The following is a 19941-nucleotide window of genomic DNA, read 5'->3' as shown; positions in this document are numbered from 1 at the left end:
CCCCCCCCCCCAAAAAAAAAATGCCATGGTTAAACTGATCACTGGGGTTTGGAATTACTGTTCAGCTGGAAAGTTGCTCTGTGCATCAAGCTCATGGGCTTGTTCTTGTCATATACCTTGCAATAAAGGTAAGGAAACTTGAGGAATATTAATGGTCTATATTTGGCAGGCCACGTCTCGTGTCACGGCTGCCTCCATTGCTTTGCTGGGATTAGCTTCATTGTTTAATGATGTGGCCTTCTATTGGCTTGTTTTGATATTCTTCTTGCAGAGAGGGCCAATTGCTCCGCTCTCTGAAGAGATCACTGATCCTGATAACAAGTACATTGCTCTTGGCATTTCAGTTTTGCTCTTGGGTCTGTTTGTATGTCTTCCATACCCGTTTCCTTTCACAAGTGAAGCCACTTTGAATTTCTAGTAATAGAATCCATTTATACAACCCTTCTGGCCTTTTTATGATATTAGAGTCGGTGCTGCTACCATGAATTTTTCCAAGGAAATGGATCAGATTTTCTTTTGGTCTTATGGTAACTGAGTTATAGATTGTAATTTTTAACATGCATAAACCTTCAGAGAGGTCAACTTTTTTGGTTGATTTCATGTAATAAAGTCTATTGCATAGTCTTTCCATGACAAGGAATACCATTTAGTAACTACCTAAAGCATATTCGTCCCCACCCCTCTCTGATAAAGAGAATGCCATATTAATAACCATCTAGTTACAGAGAGCTATGTAGACTAGTGAATCAACTACATCCACTGAGCCCAAGAAAGTAGGACACAACCATGGTTTTAAATCTCGGAAATTTCAGTCACATTTTGGTAGTTTAGACCCAACCAGAGACAAACCAGGTATGATCAAAATTTTGGACATTTTGGCCCAAATTTTGGACATTTTGACTCAAGTTTTGGCCCAAATTTTTAGCAATAGCCTGGGAAAAAAAAATACCTGGTTTTGACTAACTTTTGGTTTTCGGAAATTTCGATCTAAAATTCAGTTTCGACCATGGAAACCTGAGATTTAGAACCATGCCTACAACCCACGTCTAACTTACCATAGTTTGCTTGTGCTTATGCATTTAGGGTTCTATAAACAAATTTAATCTAACCAACCATAAAACGTTACAGAATTTCCAATATCTCTAACAAGACCAAGTCCTATAGGTCACGCTCCGCATATTCCTATGGTGTGGGCGTATGGGGTTGATGCTGCCATGTGAGCTGCTTGCTAGCCTAGATTAAGGATCTTATCTTACTGATCCAGATAGAAACCTCACAGTTGAGAAGGTTAATAACTTTCTGGTCTAGAAAGAAACTTCAGGCAGTTGAAAAGGTTCTCACTTTTAGAATAGATGAAATGGTTTCATGGTGCTCCAGCCTCTTTGTGCGCGTTCTTCACTTGACAATGAAATTCTATGTAATCACCAAAATATGAATAGGTGATGAAAATAGTTTATTTTCTTACAGACCTTAAAATGACTTTATTTCTGCCCAGCTTTTATTTCGAAAAAAGCTAAACATCATGGAGATCAGCAGCATTGGTTCTACAGATGGGGTTGAGATTTTGTGGGCAAGTAGATCCAAGGTCCAGTTCACATGTTAACCTAATTGAAGTTGGCAAAGTGGTATAACAAAACATTGAAAAATCTGACTCTTAAAAAGGTCGAAGGCACCATCGAGGGATGCACGTTCATTGGGAGGATTTGCCATGAGATAAAAAAATTATGGTGAAGCTACTCTGCCCATCCCCGAGGCTCCTACGCCGGCGTGCGGGAACATCGACCACACTGCTTATGTACCTCATAGTTGGGTGTACCTTCCTCAGGTGTCAAATGCAATGTTAATCAGACCTCTATTTTGGTACGAGGAGTATACTATGGTCAATGTAGTGAGATTTGTGGAATGGTCATAGGGCGGTCTTTTGTGTGGTCAATGCTTTTATGCACCCTTCCATTGGCTCACACGTTGGTGTAGGAACCACAAAAGCAGACAGAGTTCTTTCTCCCAAATAATAATTGAGTAAATTTGAGACTGATATTTGATGTGGCAGAACAAGGCATGCCCATCCATTTATTTTGAAAGGTTCATGTCCAAATCTTTTGCTGTAAAAGTATGTAACAGAGTTGAAAACCATGGTTCAATATATCGGTAAAGTGGCTGCAGCACAGGTTCTTCTTGATATCTACCACATTGCAATCCACCTAGCCCTCAAACTTGATGTACAAGTAGATCCCACCATTCCTTTCTACATTCTTATAAAATTTTAGCCGGATTAGACTTTTATACATGGAGAAAAATCAGGCAAATATATACTTAAAAAGTCAAAGATATGAACCAAAATTATTTGTTATTTAAAATACATGTGAATAGTTATCATAAAAAAATAAATAAATAAATCATGGTAGTACTTGAATATAAATTGGCTGTGATCAAATCTGATCATAAAATTTAACATATGGTTAATCAATGAGGGACTTTTCCCATCTAAGCAGTTTTAAGTTGCACATTATCAGCGATATGACCAAAATCAGTAGGGGATGTGCTAAACTTGACAACATTTCCAAGCTGCCACATTTTAAAAGTCATCAAGTTATACAAATGATGCAAACCTCTAATATGTACTAATAGAGCTTAGTAAATCCATCGCCACCATTGAAATTCCCTATTGCAGAAGCTCAACAATCTGTTTGGAGCTTCGTGAGCGACAGGTAAGGGACACCAATAGAAGCAGCAGCACAGCGCCCTCGTGCAAATTTAGGTTGGTCATTTCACCCATTTGCGCCAAAAATGTACGCTGTTCTATTTGATGATCCTGATCTACATATTCATGGGACTAGTAAATTTAATATTACACTAATTAGAAGGACCCACAAGTGCTAACGCTTCTGATTCCAATTTTTCTTTCATTTAAATAGGGACCCAGTTTCTCTCCACCCATGGTGAAGCGATAATCTCTTTATCCACCTCACCTGATCTCGAATTGAACTGGAGAAGAACATTTCAGACCATGACCAATAGGATGCAGGAGTTAACGATGAAGCCATAGTCTGATCACACAGCATTACATCACCATTGATCTCTTCACCATGGGTGAAAGCGAAGTCAATTCTTTAAATAGTTCTACAAATTGGAGAACTTGCACCGAAATGTGAAGTCAGCAGAAATATCAAAATTTTCTTCTAAATTATGAGAACAATTAACCTCTACTTTAACCCGAAACTAGGCCAATCTTGGGAATGTATATATGGTGATATATATTCTCACCAAAATCAAGTAGTGTGCATTGCCCGAGTGTGATTCCAACTCACACATAAGGTTTGTAGATTGGTGGTCCAAAACCAAAAGGGATCCATCAATTAAGTCTCACTGCTGGACTAGATATAAGCAGATTGAGATTATTTGATCAAAATCAAATTGCCATCCTGCAGAAAGGCTTTGGGATGGAATGGATATACCTCTCTCCCAATGCCCCAACCCTATTTTCCCTCCTGAGAGTGGATTCAGCTTCATCAAGCTTGCCAGTTAAGTGGTTAATGGTTGCAGGTTTTAGGTAATGAAGATGAGTACAAATACTGGTCCGCAGAACCAATAGAAAAAACTGTCAAGTTAGCATGCCAGTTTTGTGTCAAATCCTTCATAACCTACGCATGGAAATAATTTTCAATAAACTTTTTTTGTACCATATAATCCAAACATAGTTTTGAGTTACAAATAAAAATAATGCATTATGGCATGAATGCACCTATATGAAATTGCATGGTGCATAACCTGCATATGACAAAATGTTAATCTGATTTGACCTAGAAAAAAAAAAGCAACCCGGTGCACGAGACTCCTGATCTGATCTTACAAATGGAACAAAATAGTTTCACAATCAAGTTGTCACAACCTGCTTACCCTTGTGAGCATTTTCAAGGCTCATCACGAAGAGGGGTGAGATCTATTGTGAATGCCTGTTTCCCCTTGCTCACCCTCTGACATACCAAGGTGAGAAGAAACGTGAGTAAAAATCCATCACAACATTCTATTAAAAAAAAAATCCACCTCAATAAATATGGAAGGATATAGATTGGAATATCCTTATGAGGATACTAGCAATAAGATGGAAGCTATTGAATTCCCAGACCATACAAGTAGGGTTCCAACCCTTTTTTTTTTTTTTTGGACAGATCCCCAGAGATCTTACACCAAAAAAGATCACTCCCAACTGATTAGGTGTACTTTTGGTATTGAGAGGTAAGGGAGAACGGCCTTAAGAGACCATGTATCTAAATTGATGGTTCATCATGTTGACAACCCATTACAGGTCCTTGTACTACCTGGGTGACAGCTGGTGCATCTTCCATATGATGTCACAGGTATAGGACTGGTTTCTCCAGTCCTAATGCAACTATCCATCACTAAAAGTAGTTTCCCTACTGCTTATGTGGGTGAGTACTTACAGCAATTGCCACGAGCTCCTCTAATAACTCCTCCAAGTGGCGAAGAGGCTATTCCAATAAAGAAACAGCAGATGTCAAAAGATGCTATTTTAGTTAAATATTATTTTAGCAGCAAAGTTCATTTCTCTTTTTTGTTACTGGAACTGAAGTTTCTTTAATAGCAAGAATGATTCCAACAATAACCAAATTGGGATTTGGGCCACCGCATGGAAAGTAGCATACCCATTGTGTTGGACCATCAACAGGAGCATTTAGAGGATCATCATGTACCTAGTCACCAAAAGGGAAATCTTTAGCTTAACGGAAGCACAAGTGAAGAAGAAAAGCTCCTCTAGGGAATGTTTGGAAACTATGGTTTTATTGTTGCTTTCCTTATCCTTATAAGTTAATGACAACTACAGGTGAACTTGCAGTGCACTTTTTGGTGCTTGTCTTTTTTTATCCAATGTCCTGTAAACCAAACCAGGGAGCCAAGAAGAAACACAATTGACAAAGAATGCAATGTTAAATGACAAATTCACATAAAATTTAGCCCCATACCTCCATAAAGATTCCATCCACCCCAACTGCAACTGCTGTCCTTGCAATACATGGTATTAATTCACGAAGACCTCCACTGGCAACACCTCCACCTTCCAGCTAATTAAGAAAATCAGACCACTGTCAGCTACTTTCACAAAGGAAAGTGGAAATTGCCAAACAGTTGAATAAAAGAACTACTAAGACACCAGAGAGTTGATGTATAAGTTCAACAGGCGAGACAAGCAATAAAGAAAAACTATACATCAAAACAAACAAAAGGTACGAAAATTTAAACAAACAGAGAAAATGGTAAGCATGGTGGGGGAATATTTTTAGAGACATCAGTTGAGAACTGTTATTTTGCTATCTATTTTAACAAGTGTAAGAATCAATATAAATTGTTATCATAGTTTTTAAGGTGCTGATGCGGTCCATGGGTGGTAAGACAGTCCACTGCCTTATGGAAAGTGAATATGGCGACCGCCTTATACGCTAAGGCGCGAAAGGCCATGCCTTATGACGCTTTACGACTGAGGCGGTCGCCTTATGTGTTCACTATTTTTAAAGTAGAATTTAAAATTGCTTTGATGAAGATTCCAAATTACATTTTCTCATTGGCAGGTGTATAAGTTTTGATGCACATGTGATGCATTGGATCGAATTTTTTTTTTTAAAACACATTATTAAATTGCTTGATGAAGATTCCAAATTACATATTCTCACTGGGATGTGTATAAGGTCTGATGCACATGTGATGCATTGGATCAATTTTTTTTTTTTAAACAAATTTTAAAATTGCTTGATGAAGATTCCAAATTACATATTCTCATTGGGAGGTGTATAAGGTCTGATGCACATGTAATGCATTGGATCAATTTTTTTTTTTTTAAACAAATTTTAAAATTGCTTGATGAAGATTTCAAATTACTTTTTCTCATTGGTAGGTGTATATGTTTTGATGCACAGGTGATGCATTGGATCAAAAACCATATAAAAAATAAAAACCCTTACCATAAAATAAAAAAATAAAACCAAAACCGCTAAATCACACCTCTCATTCTCTCAGTCTGCGACTCTGCGCTCCAAATCACAAACCCCAAACTTCGGACGGTGAGCCTCCTTTGATTCTTCTCCGGCGACTTCTCCTTCTCCTCTGACAGCCTTCGGCGACATCCGGTGACCTCCGGCGAAGTGCTCTTATTCTCTCTCAATCTCCGCTCCAAATCGCAAAACCCCAAACTAACCGACGGTGAGCCTCCTCCTTCGATTCTTCTCCGGCGGCTTCTCCTTCTCCTCCGACAGCCTTCGGCAACATCCAGCGACCTCCAACGAAATGTCCTTCCACATCTCCAGTTATGTTTTAGTTTATATTTCTAATTTCGGATTTGTGCGCTTTTTTTCTTTCTCTTTTCTTCTTTCTTCTCCCTCCTTCTTCCTTCTTTCATATTGATCATACACCATATGGCTTTTGTTTCTCTCTTCTTCTTTCTTCTCCCCTCTTCTTTCATCTTCTTTCATCTTCATCAGACACCATACAGTGTGTCGGTGAGACGGTGAGACTTGAGACTTCGTATGATTAGTTTTTTTTTTCTTCCCACGGTGACTGCAACAACTTGAGATGACCTGTTGTTTGTCATGCAAGTATACAACCTTGTAGTAAACTAGTAATCTGATTGGAATCAGGGTTTACTGATCGGTCTCAGAAGAGTAAATGGTCTTTTTTGTGTTGCCTATTTAGTTCAATGAGCTCATCATTTTGTTTCACAAATCACTAGCATTTAATTCTAATATTACATTTGGAATAAATGATGTGCATACTCATCAAGCTCAATTTGGAAATTTACCTACAAATGATGGGTTCAGTCTGGTTTGGCTGGTTGACCAGTGCAGGTTTTTTTTTTTTCTTTTTTTTAATAACATTAGGGCTTAACATATTTATTAAAATAATTTTGGAGAAATTAGAAGAAAAAACTTAGTTATGTAAAGAAAATCTCATAGAAAGGCTATCTGAATTTGAGCTTATGAATGAGTAGCACAAGTTTTGACTCCACATTTGACTCCATTTTGTATAGATTGCGTTAATTTGAGCACTTGGTTAAATATTACTAATATTATGAGTTTATGACTAAATTAGAGGGTTAATGCAATCTGTGGAAGGACACACTTAATTTTTATTGCTTCTAGGATTGCTAATTGTGCTATTTTTGCTGGAGTATTTTTTCTTTTTCTTTTTCTTATTCTGATTTTCCCATATCTCTTTAATGGAGGCATTTTCTTTCATTACCTTATTACCTAATAGGCTAATATTCCCGTATAGTAGTAATATTCCCTTTTATTACCTTTTTCTTATTCTGATTACCTTTTCACATTACAGTCTTAGACAACGAGACAAGTTGAATCAACTCATCTATAGAAACAATTGGTGGTAGCAGTGGGGGTGAAAATACAAGTATTGCTGCTACTGCACAATCAACGATTGATCCAAGCAAGGATCCAAAAAGGAGAGCTAAATCAAATGATCCTAGATGGAAATATGGGTATTGGCCTGACGTATCAGACAGAAATTGGATTAAGTGTACCCTTTGTGGGAAGGATGTCAAGGGAGGAATAAAACGATTGAAGCAACATCTTATTGGTGGCTATGGAGATGTAGCCAAGTGTGTGAAAACAACGGAAGCAATTGCTAAAGAGATGAGAGATGCAATCTTAAAGAACCAGAGGAAAAGGAACCTTGATTGTTTGGATGATTTGGATGTTAGTGATGGACCTACAAAAATAACGGGACCACAACAGAATATAGTATCCGATTTGGGAGTCTCATTTCCTATCCCTAGCTCTGGGACAACTTCAAGAAGAAATAAAGCTATCATTTAAACACAATCCAAACAAGTAATGGGTCCCATGGATAAGCATGTGAGGAGGACTCTTGAAGAAGTGGTTGCAGATAGGCGAGATAAAGGTTCCTATCAGACAACAATGGAGAACCGAGTAAGAGGAGAAGAAGAAAGAGATAAACTTCATTCTTACTTTGCAAGGTGGGCTTATGAGAGTGGTGTTCCATTTAATGCTTTGAAGTTAAGGAGTTTTGAGGAATTTGTAGAGGCTATTGGTCATTATGGATCAGGTTTCAAGCTCCCTTCAATTCATGACTATAGGGGGCCTCTATTAAAGTCTGAAAATGATAAAATTGATGAGTTAAAGGTGAAGTATTAAGGATATTGGAAGAAATATGGGTGCACACTCATGTCTGATGGGTGGACAGACAAGAGAGGAAGGCACCTAATTAATTTTCTTGTCAACTGTTCAAAGGGGGCTTTTTTTTTGGAGTCTGTGGATGCATCTAACCAATCACAAACAGCTGAAATATTATTTAAGCTATTTGATAGTAAGGTTGAAGAGATCGGTGAAGATAATGTGGTTCAAGTAGTCTCTGATAATGCTGCCAACTATGTTGCAGTGGGTCGACTACCAATGGAGAAAAGGAAGAGGTTATTTTGGAGTCCATATGTAGCTCATTGCATAGACCTTATGATGGAGGAAGTAGGCAAATTACGCTCTTATATGTCTGTTATATCGAAGGGCATGAAATTAACTGCATTCATCTACAGGCACACTCGTCTTCTTAAAGCCATGAGGCAAAAAATAGGAGGAGACTTAGAGAGGGCTAGAGTGACTAGATTTGCTTCTTCCTTTTTAACACTCTAGAGCTTATACAAGCACAAAGAATCTTTGAAAAAATTATTTGTTGATGATGAATGATCCCATTCTAAGCTTGCATCTACAGAGGCAGGGAAGAAAGCTTCTGAGACTGTGTTTGCTACAACATTCTGAAATGGTGTGATGGATTGTATAAGAGCATCACAGCCTCTTCTTCAACTCTTGAGGATTGTAGATGGTGATGAGTTGCCTGCTATGCCTGAAGTATATATGGCAATACAAGTGGCAAAGAAGAACATCAAAAAAAAATTTGGACGCAATGAAAGGAAATGGAAGAAAATCATAGCGATTGTTGATCACCGTTGTGAGACTATGATGAATGGATCAATATATTTAGCTGCCTTTTTCCTCAATCCAAACAAGTTCTTTAAGGCAATAGCAGATAATCCAGATAATGAGTTGGACTTAGCTCAAAAAGCAAGTGATGCCTTCAATGATGTTCTTGTAAGGTTGGTGCCTGATGAGACCTTGCAAGATAAGATCATTGTCCAGGTTGACAAGTATACCACTGTTCAAGGAAGTTTTGCAAAGGACATGGCGTGTAGACAAAGGGACAAGTTGAATCCTAGTAAGTATATTTCCTTTTAAAGTTCTAATTAGTTTAAAACTTTGTATGTTGATTTTACTTAACCTATTTTTTTATATTATGCATTTATAGTCTCTTGGTGGTCTCGACATGGAAGTACTGCTCCTAACCTTTCAAAGCTTGCATTGCGCATACTTGGTCTTTGTTACTCATCTTCTCGTTGTGAGCGCAATTAGAGCACATTTGAATTTGTGAGTATTGACTATTGAGTTCTGAGTACATGTACTTCACTTAATATGGTTTTATTGAAGAGAAGTAGATAACTTCATATTATTAATTTTTTTCAGATTCACACCAAGAGGAATAGGTTAGAGCATCAGTGGTTAAATGACCTTGTCTACATTCAATATAATCGCCGACTTCAAGCAAAGTTCCAAGAAAGAAAAGAACAATGTAGAAACTACAATCCATTGTTGCTCAATGAGCTTAATTGGAGTAGTGAGTGGATGATTGGTGAGTCAGAGGATGAATTAGTTCAACCTGAGAATGATCTCACTTGGAGAGATGTTGATAGAGCACTTGGAGCATCTTCATCATATCAAGGCCACAATAGACCAAGGAGGGCTCCAGCATCTACCAGTGGAACCAATCTTTGCTATACCCGGCGTGGTAGGAGGGTTGAGCTTGAGGATTCTTCAAATGAAGAAGTGGATGAAATTAGTGAAGAGGATATTCGTGATGATGAAAACATTGAGGACGATTATGGCATAGCTCCAAATGATGCCAGCCAGCAACAGAATGCAGATGAAGAAGAAGATTTTAATTTAATTACTGATTTGGATTGAAAGTCTTTGAGTCTTTGAACTTTGAAGTATTTTGAGTCTTTAAACTTTAAAGTTTTTTGAGTCCTTGAACTTTTAAGTATTTGACTTTCATTATTTACTAAATTTTTGGCATTTTAGTTTATTTTATGTTTTTTCTTCATTGAAGTTTAAAGTTTTTTAGAATGATTAAGAATCCCCAAGTTAGTCACTTCTCATCCATTTAATTTGGCATCTCGATTTTTACTTTCGATGTGTTTTAATTCTAAGTTCTTAATTACTTCTTTGACAGGAGTAGAAATATAGTGTATGACCTTAGGGCTTAGGCACTCATTATGGCATCATAGAGGTAAGTATAATAAATACTTATATATTTTATGTCTTCTTTTCTTTATATTTATAATTTTGTTTCATAATTATGTATTTATATTATATGTTAATATGTTATGATGATTGATGATTGAATATTGAATATTGATGATTGATGATTGATGATTGATGAAGATGAACTTAGTTTATTCACTTTATTGATTTGTTTTCTTGATGAATATCTTACATTGGTATGAATATAAACCTTTAATATTTATTTAGCATATAAGTAATAGGATTCAACTAGGATTTGAGCCAAATAGATTGGTTTTATAAAAAAAATTACACAAGAACGCTTTAGTCAATAAGGCGACGCTTTATGCCCGTCTTATTGCTAAGGCGCTCCAAAAGGCCCTCAAACGCCTCCGTCACCTTACCGCCTTAAAAACTATGATTGTTATTAAAGTAACTGATGCAAATTCACATTGTATAACCAAAGGACCAAGTTTAATTGATGAAACACTGGTCCCTACATTGGGAAACACTGAATTACTAACCTAGACTCCAATTATTTGTTACTTTTTGTCTCATAAACTATTTGGTTAAAAACAGCAACCACTTATCTTTTTCCCAACTCAATGGGTCGGTTACATAGATCCGTGAGAGGGTAAAATGAAAGAGAAAGAAAGAAAAAAAGAAAAGGAAAGGAAAGGAAAAGGGAAGTGACAAAACAACACCGCAGGAACATCCCACCTACAAGCGATCGGCTACATGGATCTTTACCCTCTAAATAGATCTGTCTGCGGTCATACTAGATAAAGTCAAGACATAGCTTCTGCATTTTTTTCCTTACAACATCATCTATTATCATTTTAGGCCTGCCCCTAGCTCTTTTAGCTCCGTTCATCTGGATTTGATCGCTCTTCCTTACTGGGGCATCCCAAGGCCTCCTTTGAACATGGCCATACTACATTAAACTACATTCTTAGAGCTTGTCCTAAATTGGGTCAACTCCCAAATCACCTCTAACCCGGTCATTCCTTTATGTCTGCTAGTTTTGCCGCACATCCATCTCAACATCCTCATCTCTGCAACACTCAGCATATCTATGTTATGCTTCTTGACTGCCCAATAGTCTGCCCCATACATCATAACCAATCTCACAACAGTCCCATAGAATTTACTTTTAAGCTTTAAAGGAATACGTCGATCACATAACACTCCAGATGCATGTCTCCACTTCATCCATCATACTTTAATTATGAGAGAAACATCATCTTCTTAGACCCCTTCCTTGTTTATGGTTGACCCCAAGTATCTAAAATAGTCTCTCTGCAGTAAGTCTCTTTGCGAGTTTTTCACCGCTTTGTTATCCTTCCTTGTGAGACCAAAGTTACACATCATATACTCCACCTTTGTTCAACTTATCTTAAAACCTCTTAACTCTAAGGTAGATCTCCATAACTCCAACTTATCATTAGTCCCTACTACTATCTCATCCATTAGAACAATATCATTGGCAACAAGCATATACCATGGAATCTCCCCTTGAATGATCTTGGTTAAATCATCCATGATAAGCGTAAACAGATAAGGGCTTAAAGCTGATCCTTGATGTAACCCAATTGTAATTAGGAATTCACTACCTTAGCTTTCCACAGTTCTCACACTAGTCACCACGCCCTCACACATATCTTTAATTATATCCACATATTTACTCGACATCCTTCTCTTCTCCAATACATGCCATATCAACTCCCGAAGGACTCAATCGTAGGCATTTTCTAGGTAGATGAAGACCATAAAGAGATCCTTCTTCTAGGATATAGATCTTTCCATGAGCATCTGTAGCAGGTAACTAGCTTTTGTCGCGGATCTACCTGGCATAAAGCCAAATTGGTTCCCCGAGACATGGGTTTCTCTCCTTAGGTGGGCTTCAATAACCTTCTCCCATAATTTCACAGTATGACTCATAAGTTTTATGCCTCTATAGTTGTTGCAGCTTTGGATGTTACCTTTATTTTTGTAGATTGGAAGTATAATACTTCTCCTCCATTCATATAGCATTTTTCTTACGCTAATAATCTTGTTAAATAGTTTGGTTAGTCAGGATACCCCATATAGTCCCAAGCTCTTCCATACTTCAATTGGGACCTCATCTAGTCCAAGTGTCTTACCTACTTTCATATTTCTTGAGGCTTCTTTAACCTTGGTCACTCCCACTTTTCGTACATATCTATAATGTAAGGTGTCTTGATGGATACTGCACTCTTCCAAGCCACTTCTACTCGAACTATCTCCATTTAGTAAGTCACAAAAATACCCATCCCATCTCTTCATGATATCTTCACCCTTTACTAGCACTCTACCATAACCATTTTTAATACATCTAACATGATCAGAATCTCTACTCTTCCTCTCTCATATTTGGTTAAAACATTTTTAAAATTTAAGATTCTACCTGTTGCTGCCAAAAATACCCCGCTAGTCGAACCTACACAAACACAGACGACGGAGGCCCGAAGCTTTGTCCGGGGTTAGTCCTCCGACGCTCAAGTCAGGGTCAGCCACACAGTTCAATAAGGGAGTAATGGTGAGGGTATCAGAACTTACCTTCCCCTTTCTTCCATGCCTTCTTATATAGCTCTTCGGGTTTAGGGTTTTCCCCCTTCTTCCCTCTTAGAGTCCCACTCAAATACGTCCAACCCTCTGGGGGAATATTCCCCTCATGCAGACGACGTGATCCTGCGTGATTTTGCGAGCGTGCCTCGGTGATTGAGCGTGAGTGGTCTCTCGGAACCTCCGTCTGGCGGAGGACACGTGTCTCATGAGCGACACGTGTCATTGCCCCCACTGAGAGGTTATTTTGGCTATATCAGGAGCCCCCTTACTTCCACTAGGAGCTTCTTCCTGTGGGAGTAACCAACATCTTCTTCTTTGGTTGCCTTGTTCCTTCGGCCTTGACATTACCAGTAACCGAGGATTGGGGTCGATAGCGAGAAAGGTCTTCGGTCGCTTCGGATCGGCCTTACGGAGCCCCCTGCCAAAGGAGGGACCCTCGGTCAGGTTCGCTCGGCTTCGGCCGAACTCCCAACCGAAAGGACCCTCGGTCAGGTCCGTTCGGCTTTGGCCTAACTCCCAACCGAAGGAGGGACCCTCGGTCAGGTCCGTTCGGCTTTGGCCGAACTCCCAACCGAAGGAAGGACCCTCGGTCAGGTCCGTTCGGCTTTGGCCGAACTCGAGGGTCAGGTCCGTTCGGCTTTGGCCGAACTCCCAACCGAAGGAGGGACCCTCGGTCAGGTCCGTTCGGCTTTGGCCGAACTCCAAACCGAAGGTGGGACCCTCGGTCAGGTCCGTTCGGCTTTGGCCGAACTCCCAACCGAAGGAGGGACCCTCGGTCAGGTCCGTTCGGCTTTGGCCGAACTCCCAACCGAAGGTGAGACCGTCTGCTAGGTCCGTTCGGGCGCGAACCTCGAGGCTTCGTACCCTGACGTGGCGGTGCCATTAATGCTCGGGAAGTCGTACCGCCCTTCCCCCATCTATATAGTGTGGGGGGCCATTTGTGGGGCAACCTTTCTTTTTCCCTTCGGAGAGCTCACCTTCGGCCTCGGACTCCCTTCTAGCCCTCGTCTTCGTCCTCCTTTAGTTTAGCGACACCGCAAGTAAGTGATGTCTTCCTCGTCGGGCTATAGCCCATCGTCCCGCGAGAGATCAAGGCCAAAACGTAGGTATAGGAGTCCTGGGGAAGTCCGAGGGATGTCCTCGGACTCCACCGACTCTCCCTCCTCCCGCGACTCATCGTCCGCGGCCTCACCGTCGGGGTCCATGGGTGGCTCCAACGGCGAGGAGTTCAGGGAGAGGGTGCTCGACGCCCGAGCCCAGACCCAGGAGCCCCTGGAAGTTGAGGCCCTCAAGATCGTCTCCACGATGGACGAACCAGAACTGGAGGAGCTGAGGGCCTCCTTCGGCGTTTCGGATGCTTTCGAGCTCCGTCTACCCAGACCTTCTGACCGAGCCAGCTATCGGAACCCCGAGGAGCTGTGCCTATACAAGGAGGCCTTCAAGGCAGGTCTTCGGCTGCCCCTCCACCCCTTCTTTACCAAGGTGTTTCGGCACTATGGGGTGAGCCCGACCCAGCTAACGCCGAACGGGTGGCGACAAGCGTTAAGCTTCGTCATCTTCTTCGTTCGGCACAAGAGGCCCCTCTCCCTTCAACTTTTCATTAACTGCTTCCTTCTTCAGGCCTGCAAGGGTCTTACGGGTTGGTATTACTTTTGCCCCCGAAAGGACCTTCGGCTCCTGAAGGGTTACCCGACTTCCATCCACGGATGGAAGGAAAAGTATTTCTTCGTGAAGTCGACCGAGGGGGTGCCCTTCGGCACGGTTTGGGACATCCCAGACCTTAGGGATGTGAACTCTGCCCCTGCCCTATTCGGGGCAGACGCGGAGTCGTTGGCAATGGCGAGGCGGCAAGAAGGTTGTTCTCCAGTCGAGGCCAACTGCCTCAAGTCCGACGCCATCCTCTTCAAGTTCGGGCTTAGCCCGGGTGAGTTAGGCTAGCCTCCGTCTGTTTCCTTCGAGGGTCGGTCCTTCGTACTAATACCCTTGTTTCTTCGTGCAGTGCAAGTTACAAGAGCCGAGGCTAAGGCCGCCGCCGCGGCAAGACAGGCTAAGATCAAGGAGGCCAAGGCACGTGATGCCCCCCAACAGCCGAAGTCCAAGAGGAAGGAAAAGACGGGACCGTCCTCCGAGACCCCGAAGAAGAGGCCCAGGGTGGAGGGGTCGACTGCCGAGGCTGTCCAAGCCCTTGCTGCTCCTGGCAGAGACAGACCTGCTCAAGACCCTTCATCCGCCGCTGCCTCCCGAGGCCCGAAGGTCTCGTCGACGAGGGCTGAGGTGGGGTTCGTCCCACAATGGTCGGTGAAGGAAGACGACACTCTGGCCGTCGGACGGGTTGCCAGAGAGTTGGTGATGAAGGGGAGTCTTCCCCGAGATGCCACCGAAGCCCAGAAGCAAGGGACGGCGGCACTGATCACCTCCGCGTGCATCTACATGGCGGGGGTAAGCTTCGGTCCTCCTGCTCCTTTTTTACTTGTACTATATATATATATATTTTTTCATTCTGACCTTCGGTGCTTCGTGCAGGCTCAGACCCAGATGGGTCAGCTGGCGGCTCGAGCCGAGGCCATGTGTCGGGAGCTTGAAGTCTGCGAGAGGGAGAAGGTCTCCCTAGACAACGAGTGCACCACCCTCCTCGAGAAGGTGGAGCACCTGGAGAGGGACCTAGCCCTCGAGCGCCGAGAGTGCGATCGGAAGCTCTCGGAGTTGAAGTCACAAGTGAGGGCCCACCTTCAGGAAGCCGAGGCCCGAGGAGTCGAGAAGTATCGTTCCTCCGAGGCCTTCAGGGAGGAGATCAAGAACGCCATCGCCCCGGGGTACACAATGGGCGCTACCGAGGTCCGAGATTGGGTCCTCGGGCGCTACCCCGGGGTTTCCTTTGCAGACAGCGGCCTCATCTTTGAGGACGACGATGTGGAGGTGGTACCATCGGCCACCGAGGTTGCAGATGCCGACGGTGGGGGCTGCAGCGAGGAAGGCGAGGTCCAGCTGCATAGGGAAGTCCCTCCGACCCCTGGTCGTGGAGGTTCGGACCAGGAGGCACTCCCCGCCGAAGACGAGGCCGCGAACCCGACGGACGCTCCTTGAGGTCGCCTCGGCTCTCAGCGCAGACTATCCCCTTCTTGTCATGTAACTAGCCTTCGGGCCTTAAATGTAATCTTTGCCTTCGGGCTTCGTATGTAATCCATGCCTTCGGGCTTTATCAATGCAATCGTTCTTTTTCCAACTCCTGTCTGTTTAATGATCTTTGATTAGTAAATAGTTGCAGAGGGCCGAAACCCTAGTTGGCCTTATTAGGCGCATGGCCCCGAGACTTGGCCGAGGGTCGACCTGTTAGTAAGTCAGACGAAGGCCGACCCTATTATCACTAGCAATATTTTACAAGTGTTTTCCCTCTCGGCTTGAGCCGAAGGGTTCACCGAAGGTCGACCCCTCAATAGCCAATCACCAAGTAATCCAAGCGTTTTGCCTTTGGCTCCAGCCGAAGGGTTCACCGAAGGTCGACCCTTCAATAGCCAATCACCAAGCAATCCAAGTGTTTTGCCTTCGGCTCCAGCCGAAGGGTTCACCAAAGGTCGACCGTCCAATAGTCAGGATCACCAAGTGATAAAGTACTTTGCTTTCGGCTCAGGCCAAAAGGTTAACCGAAGGTCGACCGTCCGATAGTCAGAATCACCAAGTGTATCCTCGGTTCCAGCCGAAGGGTCTGTTAGATGCTAGCCCTTCGGTCAGGTCTGTTCGGCTATGGCCGAACTCCGAGCCAAAGGGGTGATTCGGCCGGGTCAACCTTGCATTGTTTGAGCCTCCACCAAGGTGTGGATCTTCAGTCATCCGTTCCTCAGGGTTAGAGGTAGGAGAATTCTCAGTTGCCGTAAACCAGCTCTCGTATTATCCATAAAATCTCGCGGATTTCAAGATGAATTACAACTTAAAAAGGTTCAAAAGGACAATAATTGCAAAGAACGACAGACGGAAAAATTTACAAATGACGAGTGCGTGCCCGCTACTTTACTACTGGTGGAATTTTCTTAGATTATCTGAGTTCCACGATCGGGGTACCCTTACTCCCCCCGTAGTCTCTAGGTGGTAGGACCCTGGTCGTATTATCCTCGAGACTCTGTAGGGACCTTCCCAGCTTGGGTCTAGCTTCCCTTGATGCCTTGGGTCTGACACTTCCGCCCTTCTGAGGACAAGGTCGCCCTGCCTAAACTCGTTCTTCCGGACTTTGGTGTTGTAGTGCCTAGCGGCCCTCCGCTGGTAGGCGGCGATCCTTTCCTGTGAAGCTTCTCTGGTTTCTGCCAAGAGGTCCAAATTTGCCCGGAGTCCTCCGTCGTTTTCGTCTTCGTTGTAGTACCGAATCCGATGGGTAATAGCCCCTATCTCCACTGGGAGTACAGCTTCAGTGCCGTATGTTAACATGAAGGGTGTTTCTCCGGTAGCTAACCTCTCAGTGGTGCGGTAAGCCCAGAGAATGTGGTGCAACTCGTCTGCCCATAGTCCTTTGGCATCATCTAGCCTCTTTTTTATCCCTTGGAGTAACGTACGGTTGGTTACTTCTGTTTGCCCATTGGTCGAGGGATACCCGACGGAGGTTTTCCTGTGGTTGATGCCGAGGGCTTCACAGAACGCGTCGAAGGTTGGATTGGCAAACTGAGTTCCATTGTCCGTAACCACAACCTGGGGGATTCCAAATCTGTATACCATCGCCCTTTGGAAGAAGTCCCTTATGTTCTTTTCAGTTATCGTTGCTAGGGCTTCGGCTTCCGCCCACTTCGTGAAGTAGTCGACTGCCACCACGACAAACTTCCTCTGTCTCGTGGCCAGGGGGAACGGGCCTAAGATGTCCATTCCCCACATGGCGAACGGCACTGGGCTAGATAGGGACGATAGCTCGGTGGAATGTAGCCTAGGCACGGGGGCGAACATCTGGCACTTGACACATTTCCTGACCAGTGATTCTGCGTCCTTTCTCATTGTCGGCCAGTACAGGCCCTGCCTTAGTACTTTGTGTGCCAGGGCCCGGGCCCCAAGGTGTTGGCCACATATCCCCTCATGCACCTCCCGGAGCGCGTACTCGCCGTCGGAAGAATCCAGGCACTTGAGGTATGGTGAGGTAAACCCTATCTTGTATAGCGTGTCGTCTTTCAGGAAGAAGCGCGCTGACCTCATTCTTACTTTTCTTGCTTCGTCCCTGTTCTCTGGGAGCTTTCCCTCCTTGAGGTATTCTATTATGGCGTCCATCCAGCTTTGGCCGTTTTCACCTACGGGTAACACCTCGCGGGGTTTTTCGATGCTTGGCTGTGGTAGTACTTCGAAATACACCGCTCGTCCGAGTTCTGCGAAATCGGAAGTGGCCAGCTGTGATAGTGCGTCTGCGCTAGCATTCTCTTCTCGTGACACCTGCTTTACCTCAAATTCCCTGAAAGCCGCTGACCTACTTCGCACAATGTTCAAGTATTCCGCCATCCTCTGCTCTTTGGCTTCGTATTCACCATTCACTTGCCGCACCACGAGTTGGGAGTCGCTATTCACTACTAGTTCCTTCACCATCAAAGCCCGAGCCAGATTAATTCCGGCTATTATCGCTTCGTACTCCGCTTCATTGTTGGAGGCTTCGAAGTCGAATCGTAGGGCGCATTCTACTTTGAAACCCTCAGGGCTTACCAACACGATTCCTGCGCCGCTTCCATCGCTGTTGGAAGCCCCATCCACATACAGTGTCCAAGCCTCATCTCCTCGTTCCTCGGCAGATTCCTGCGGGTCATCGGGGATCGTCGTCTCCGCTATGAAGTCTGCGAGGGCCTGTGCTTTAATAGCGGTTCTCGGCTTGTACTGGATGTCGAACTCTCCCAGCTCTATGGCCCAATTTACCAGGCGACCGGACATATCTGGTCGCTGCAGTATTTTCTTCAGGGGCTGGTCGGTGAGTACGCATACCGTATGTGACTGAAAATATGGCCTCAGCTTTCTTGCCGCCGTCACGAGGGCGTACGCCACTTTCTCCGCCTTTCGGTATCTTGTCTCGGCATCTAGAAGGGTTCGGCTGACGTAGTATATTGGCCTTTGTTGCCTTCCTTCCTCTTTCGTCAATACGGCGCTTACAGCAACTGCCGATACAGCAAGGTACAGCTGCAAGGCATCCCCGGTGTTCGGCTTTGTCAGCAGCGGGGGTGCGGCCAAGTATTCCTTCAATTGTTCGAAAGATTTTTCGCACTCCTCCGTCCACTCGAACTTTTTGGTCCCTTTCAGCGCTTTGAAGAAAGGAAGGCATCTATCTGCGGACCGAGACATGAATCTCCCGAGGGCGGCGACCCGACCCGTCAGCTCCTGGACTTGCTTTACGTTCTGGGGTGACCTCATGTCCCGAATGGCCTGTATTTTGACTGGGTTGGCTTCGATTCCTCTTTCCGAGACGATGAAGCCGAGAAACTTCCCCGAGGCTACTCCGAAGGCACATTTTGCCGGGTTCAGCTTCATGCCGTACCGTCGCAGCACTTGGAACGCCTCTTCCAAGTCTTGGATGTGTCTTTCCGCCTTCAGGCTTTTCACGAGCATGTCGTCCACATACACTTCCATGGTCTTGCCGATCAGTCTTTTGAAAACTTTATTCACCAACCTTTGGTAGGTGGCCCCTGCGTTCTTTAGTCCGAAAGGCATGACCTCATAGCAGTATAACCCCCCTTCAGTTATGAAGGATGTTTTCGGGACATCAGCCTCGGCCATTTTGATTTGGTTGTATCCCGAGTATGCATCCATGAAACTCAGCGCCTCGTATCCCGCCGTGGCGTCGATGAGTAGGTCTATCTTTGGCAGGGGGTATGCATCCTTGGGGCAGGCCTTATTCAGGTCGGTGAAGTCGATGCAGATCCTCCACTTCCCGTTTGCCTTCGGGACCATCACCACGTTAGATATCCACTCCGGGTACTGGATCTCGCGGATGAACCGGGCCTTCAGCAACTTTTCTACTTCCTCGTCTATCTTCTTC

General features: G+C 43.8%; 2 protein-coding genes across 9 annotated transcripts in view; one reads left to right on the top strand and one right to left on the bottom strand.

Moving 5' to 3' along the window:
• LOC122057002 (probable zinc metalloprotease EGY2, chloroplastic) overlaps window positions 1-523 on the top strand; it is a 13727-nt gene extending 13204 nt beyond the window's left edge. For both annotated transcript variants that reach the window (XM_042618983.1, XM_042618982.1), the window contains one exon: window positions 170-523. In XM_042618983.1, coding sequence (XP_042474917.1) covers window positions 170-418 — 249 coding nt within the window. In that variant the 3' untranslated portion in view covers window positions 419-523. The remainder of the gene's footprint in view (window positions 1-169) is intronic.
• A 1514-nt stretch (window positions 524-2037) lies between these two features.
• Window positions 2038-19941, bottom strand: part of LOC122058169 (2-dehydro-3-deoxyphosphooctonate aldolase) — a 29873-nt gene continuing 11969 nt past the window's right edge. For 2 of the 7 annotated variants that reach the window (XM_042620695.1, XM_042620696.1), the window contains exons 12-15: window positions 4983-5081; window positions 4665-4712; window positions 4443-4490; window positions 3655-3974 (exon numbers count right to left, since the gene is read on the bottom strand). In XM_042620695.1, coding sequence (XP_042476629.1) covers window positions 3912-3974; window positions 4443-4490; window positions 4665-4712; window positions 4983-5081 — 258 coding nt within the window. In that variant the 3' untranslated portion in view covers window positions 3655-3911. The other 5 variants (XM_042620700.1, XM_042620699.1, XM_042620701.1 and 2 more) reach the window with 5 other exon arrangements.

This window comes from Macadamia integrifolia, chromosome 12, assembly GCF_013358625.1.
Source record: "Macadamia integrifolia cultivar HAES 741 chromosome 12, SCU_Mint_v3, whole genome shotgun sequence".
In the NCBI taxonomy this organism is placed as follows: domain Eukaryota; kingdom Viridiplantae; phylum Streptophyta; class Magnoliopsida; order Proteales; family Proteaceae; genus Macadamia; species Macadamia integrifolia.
Note: the sequence above shows the minus strand (reverse complement) of the source record. Positions and strands in the feature narration are given on the sequence as shown.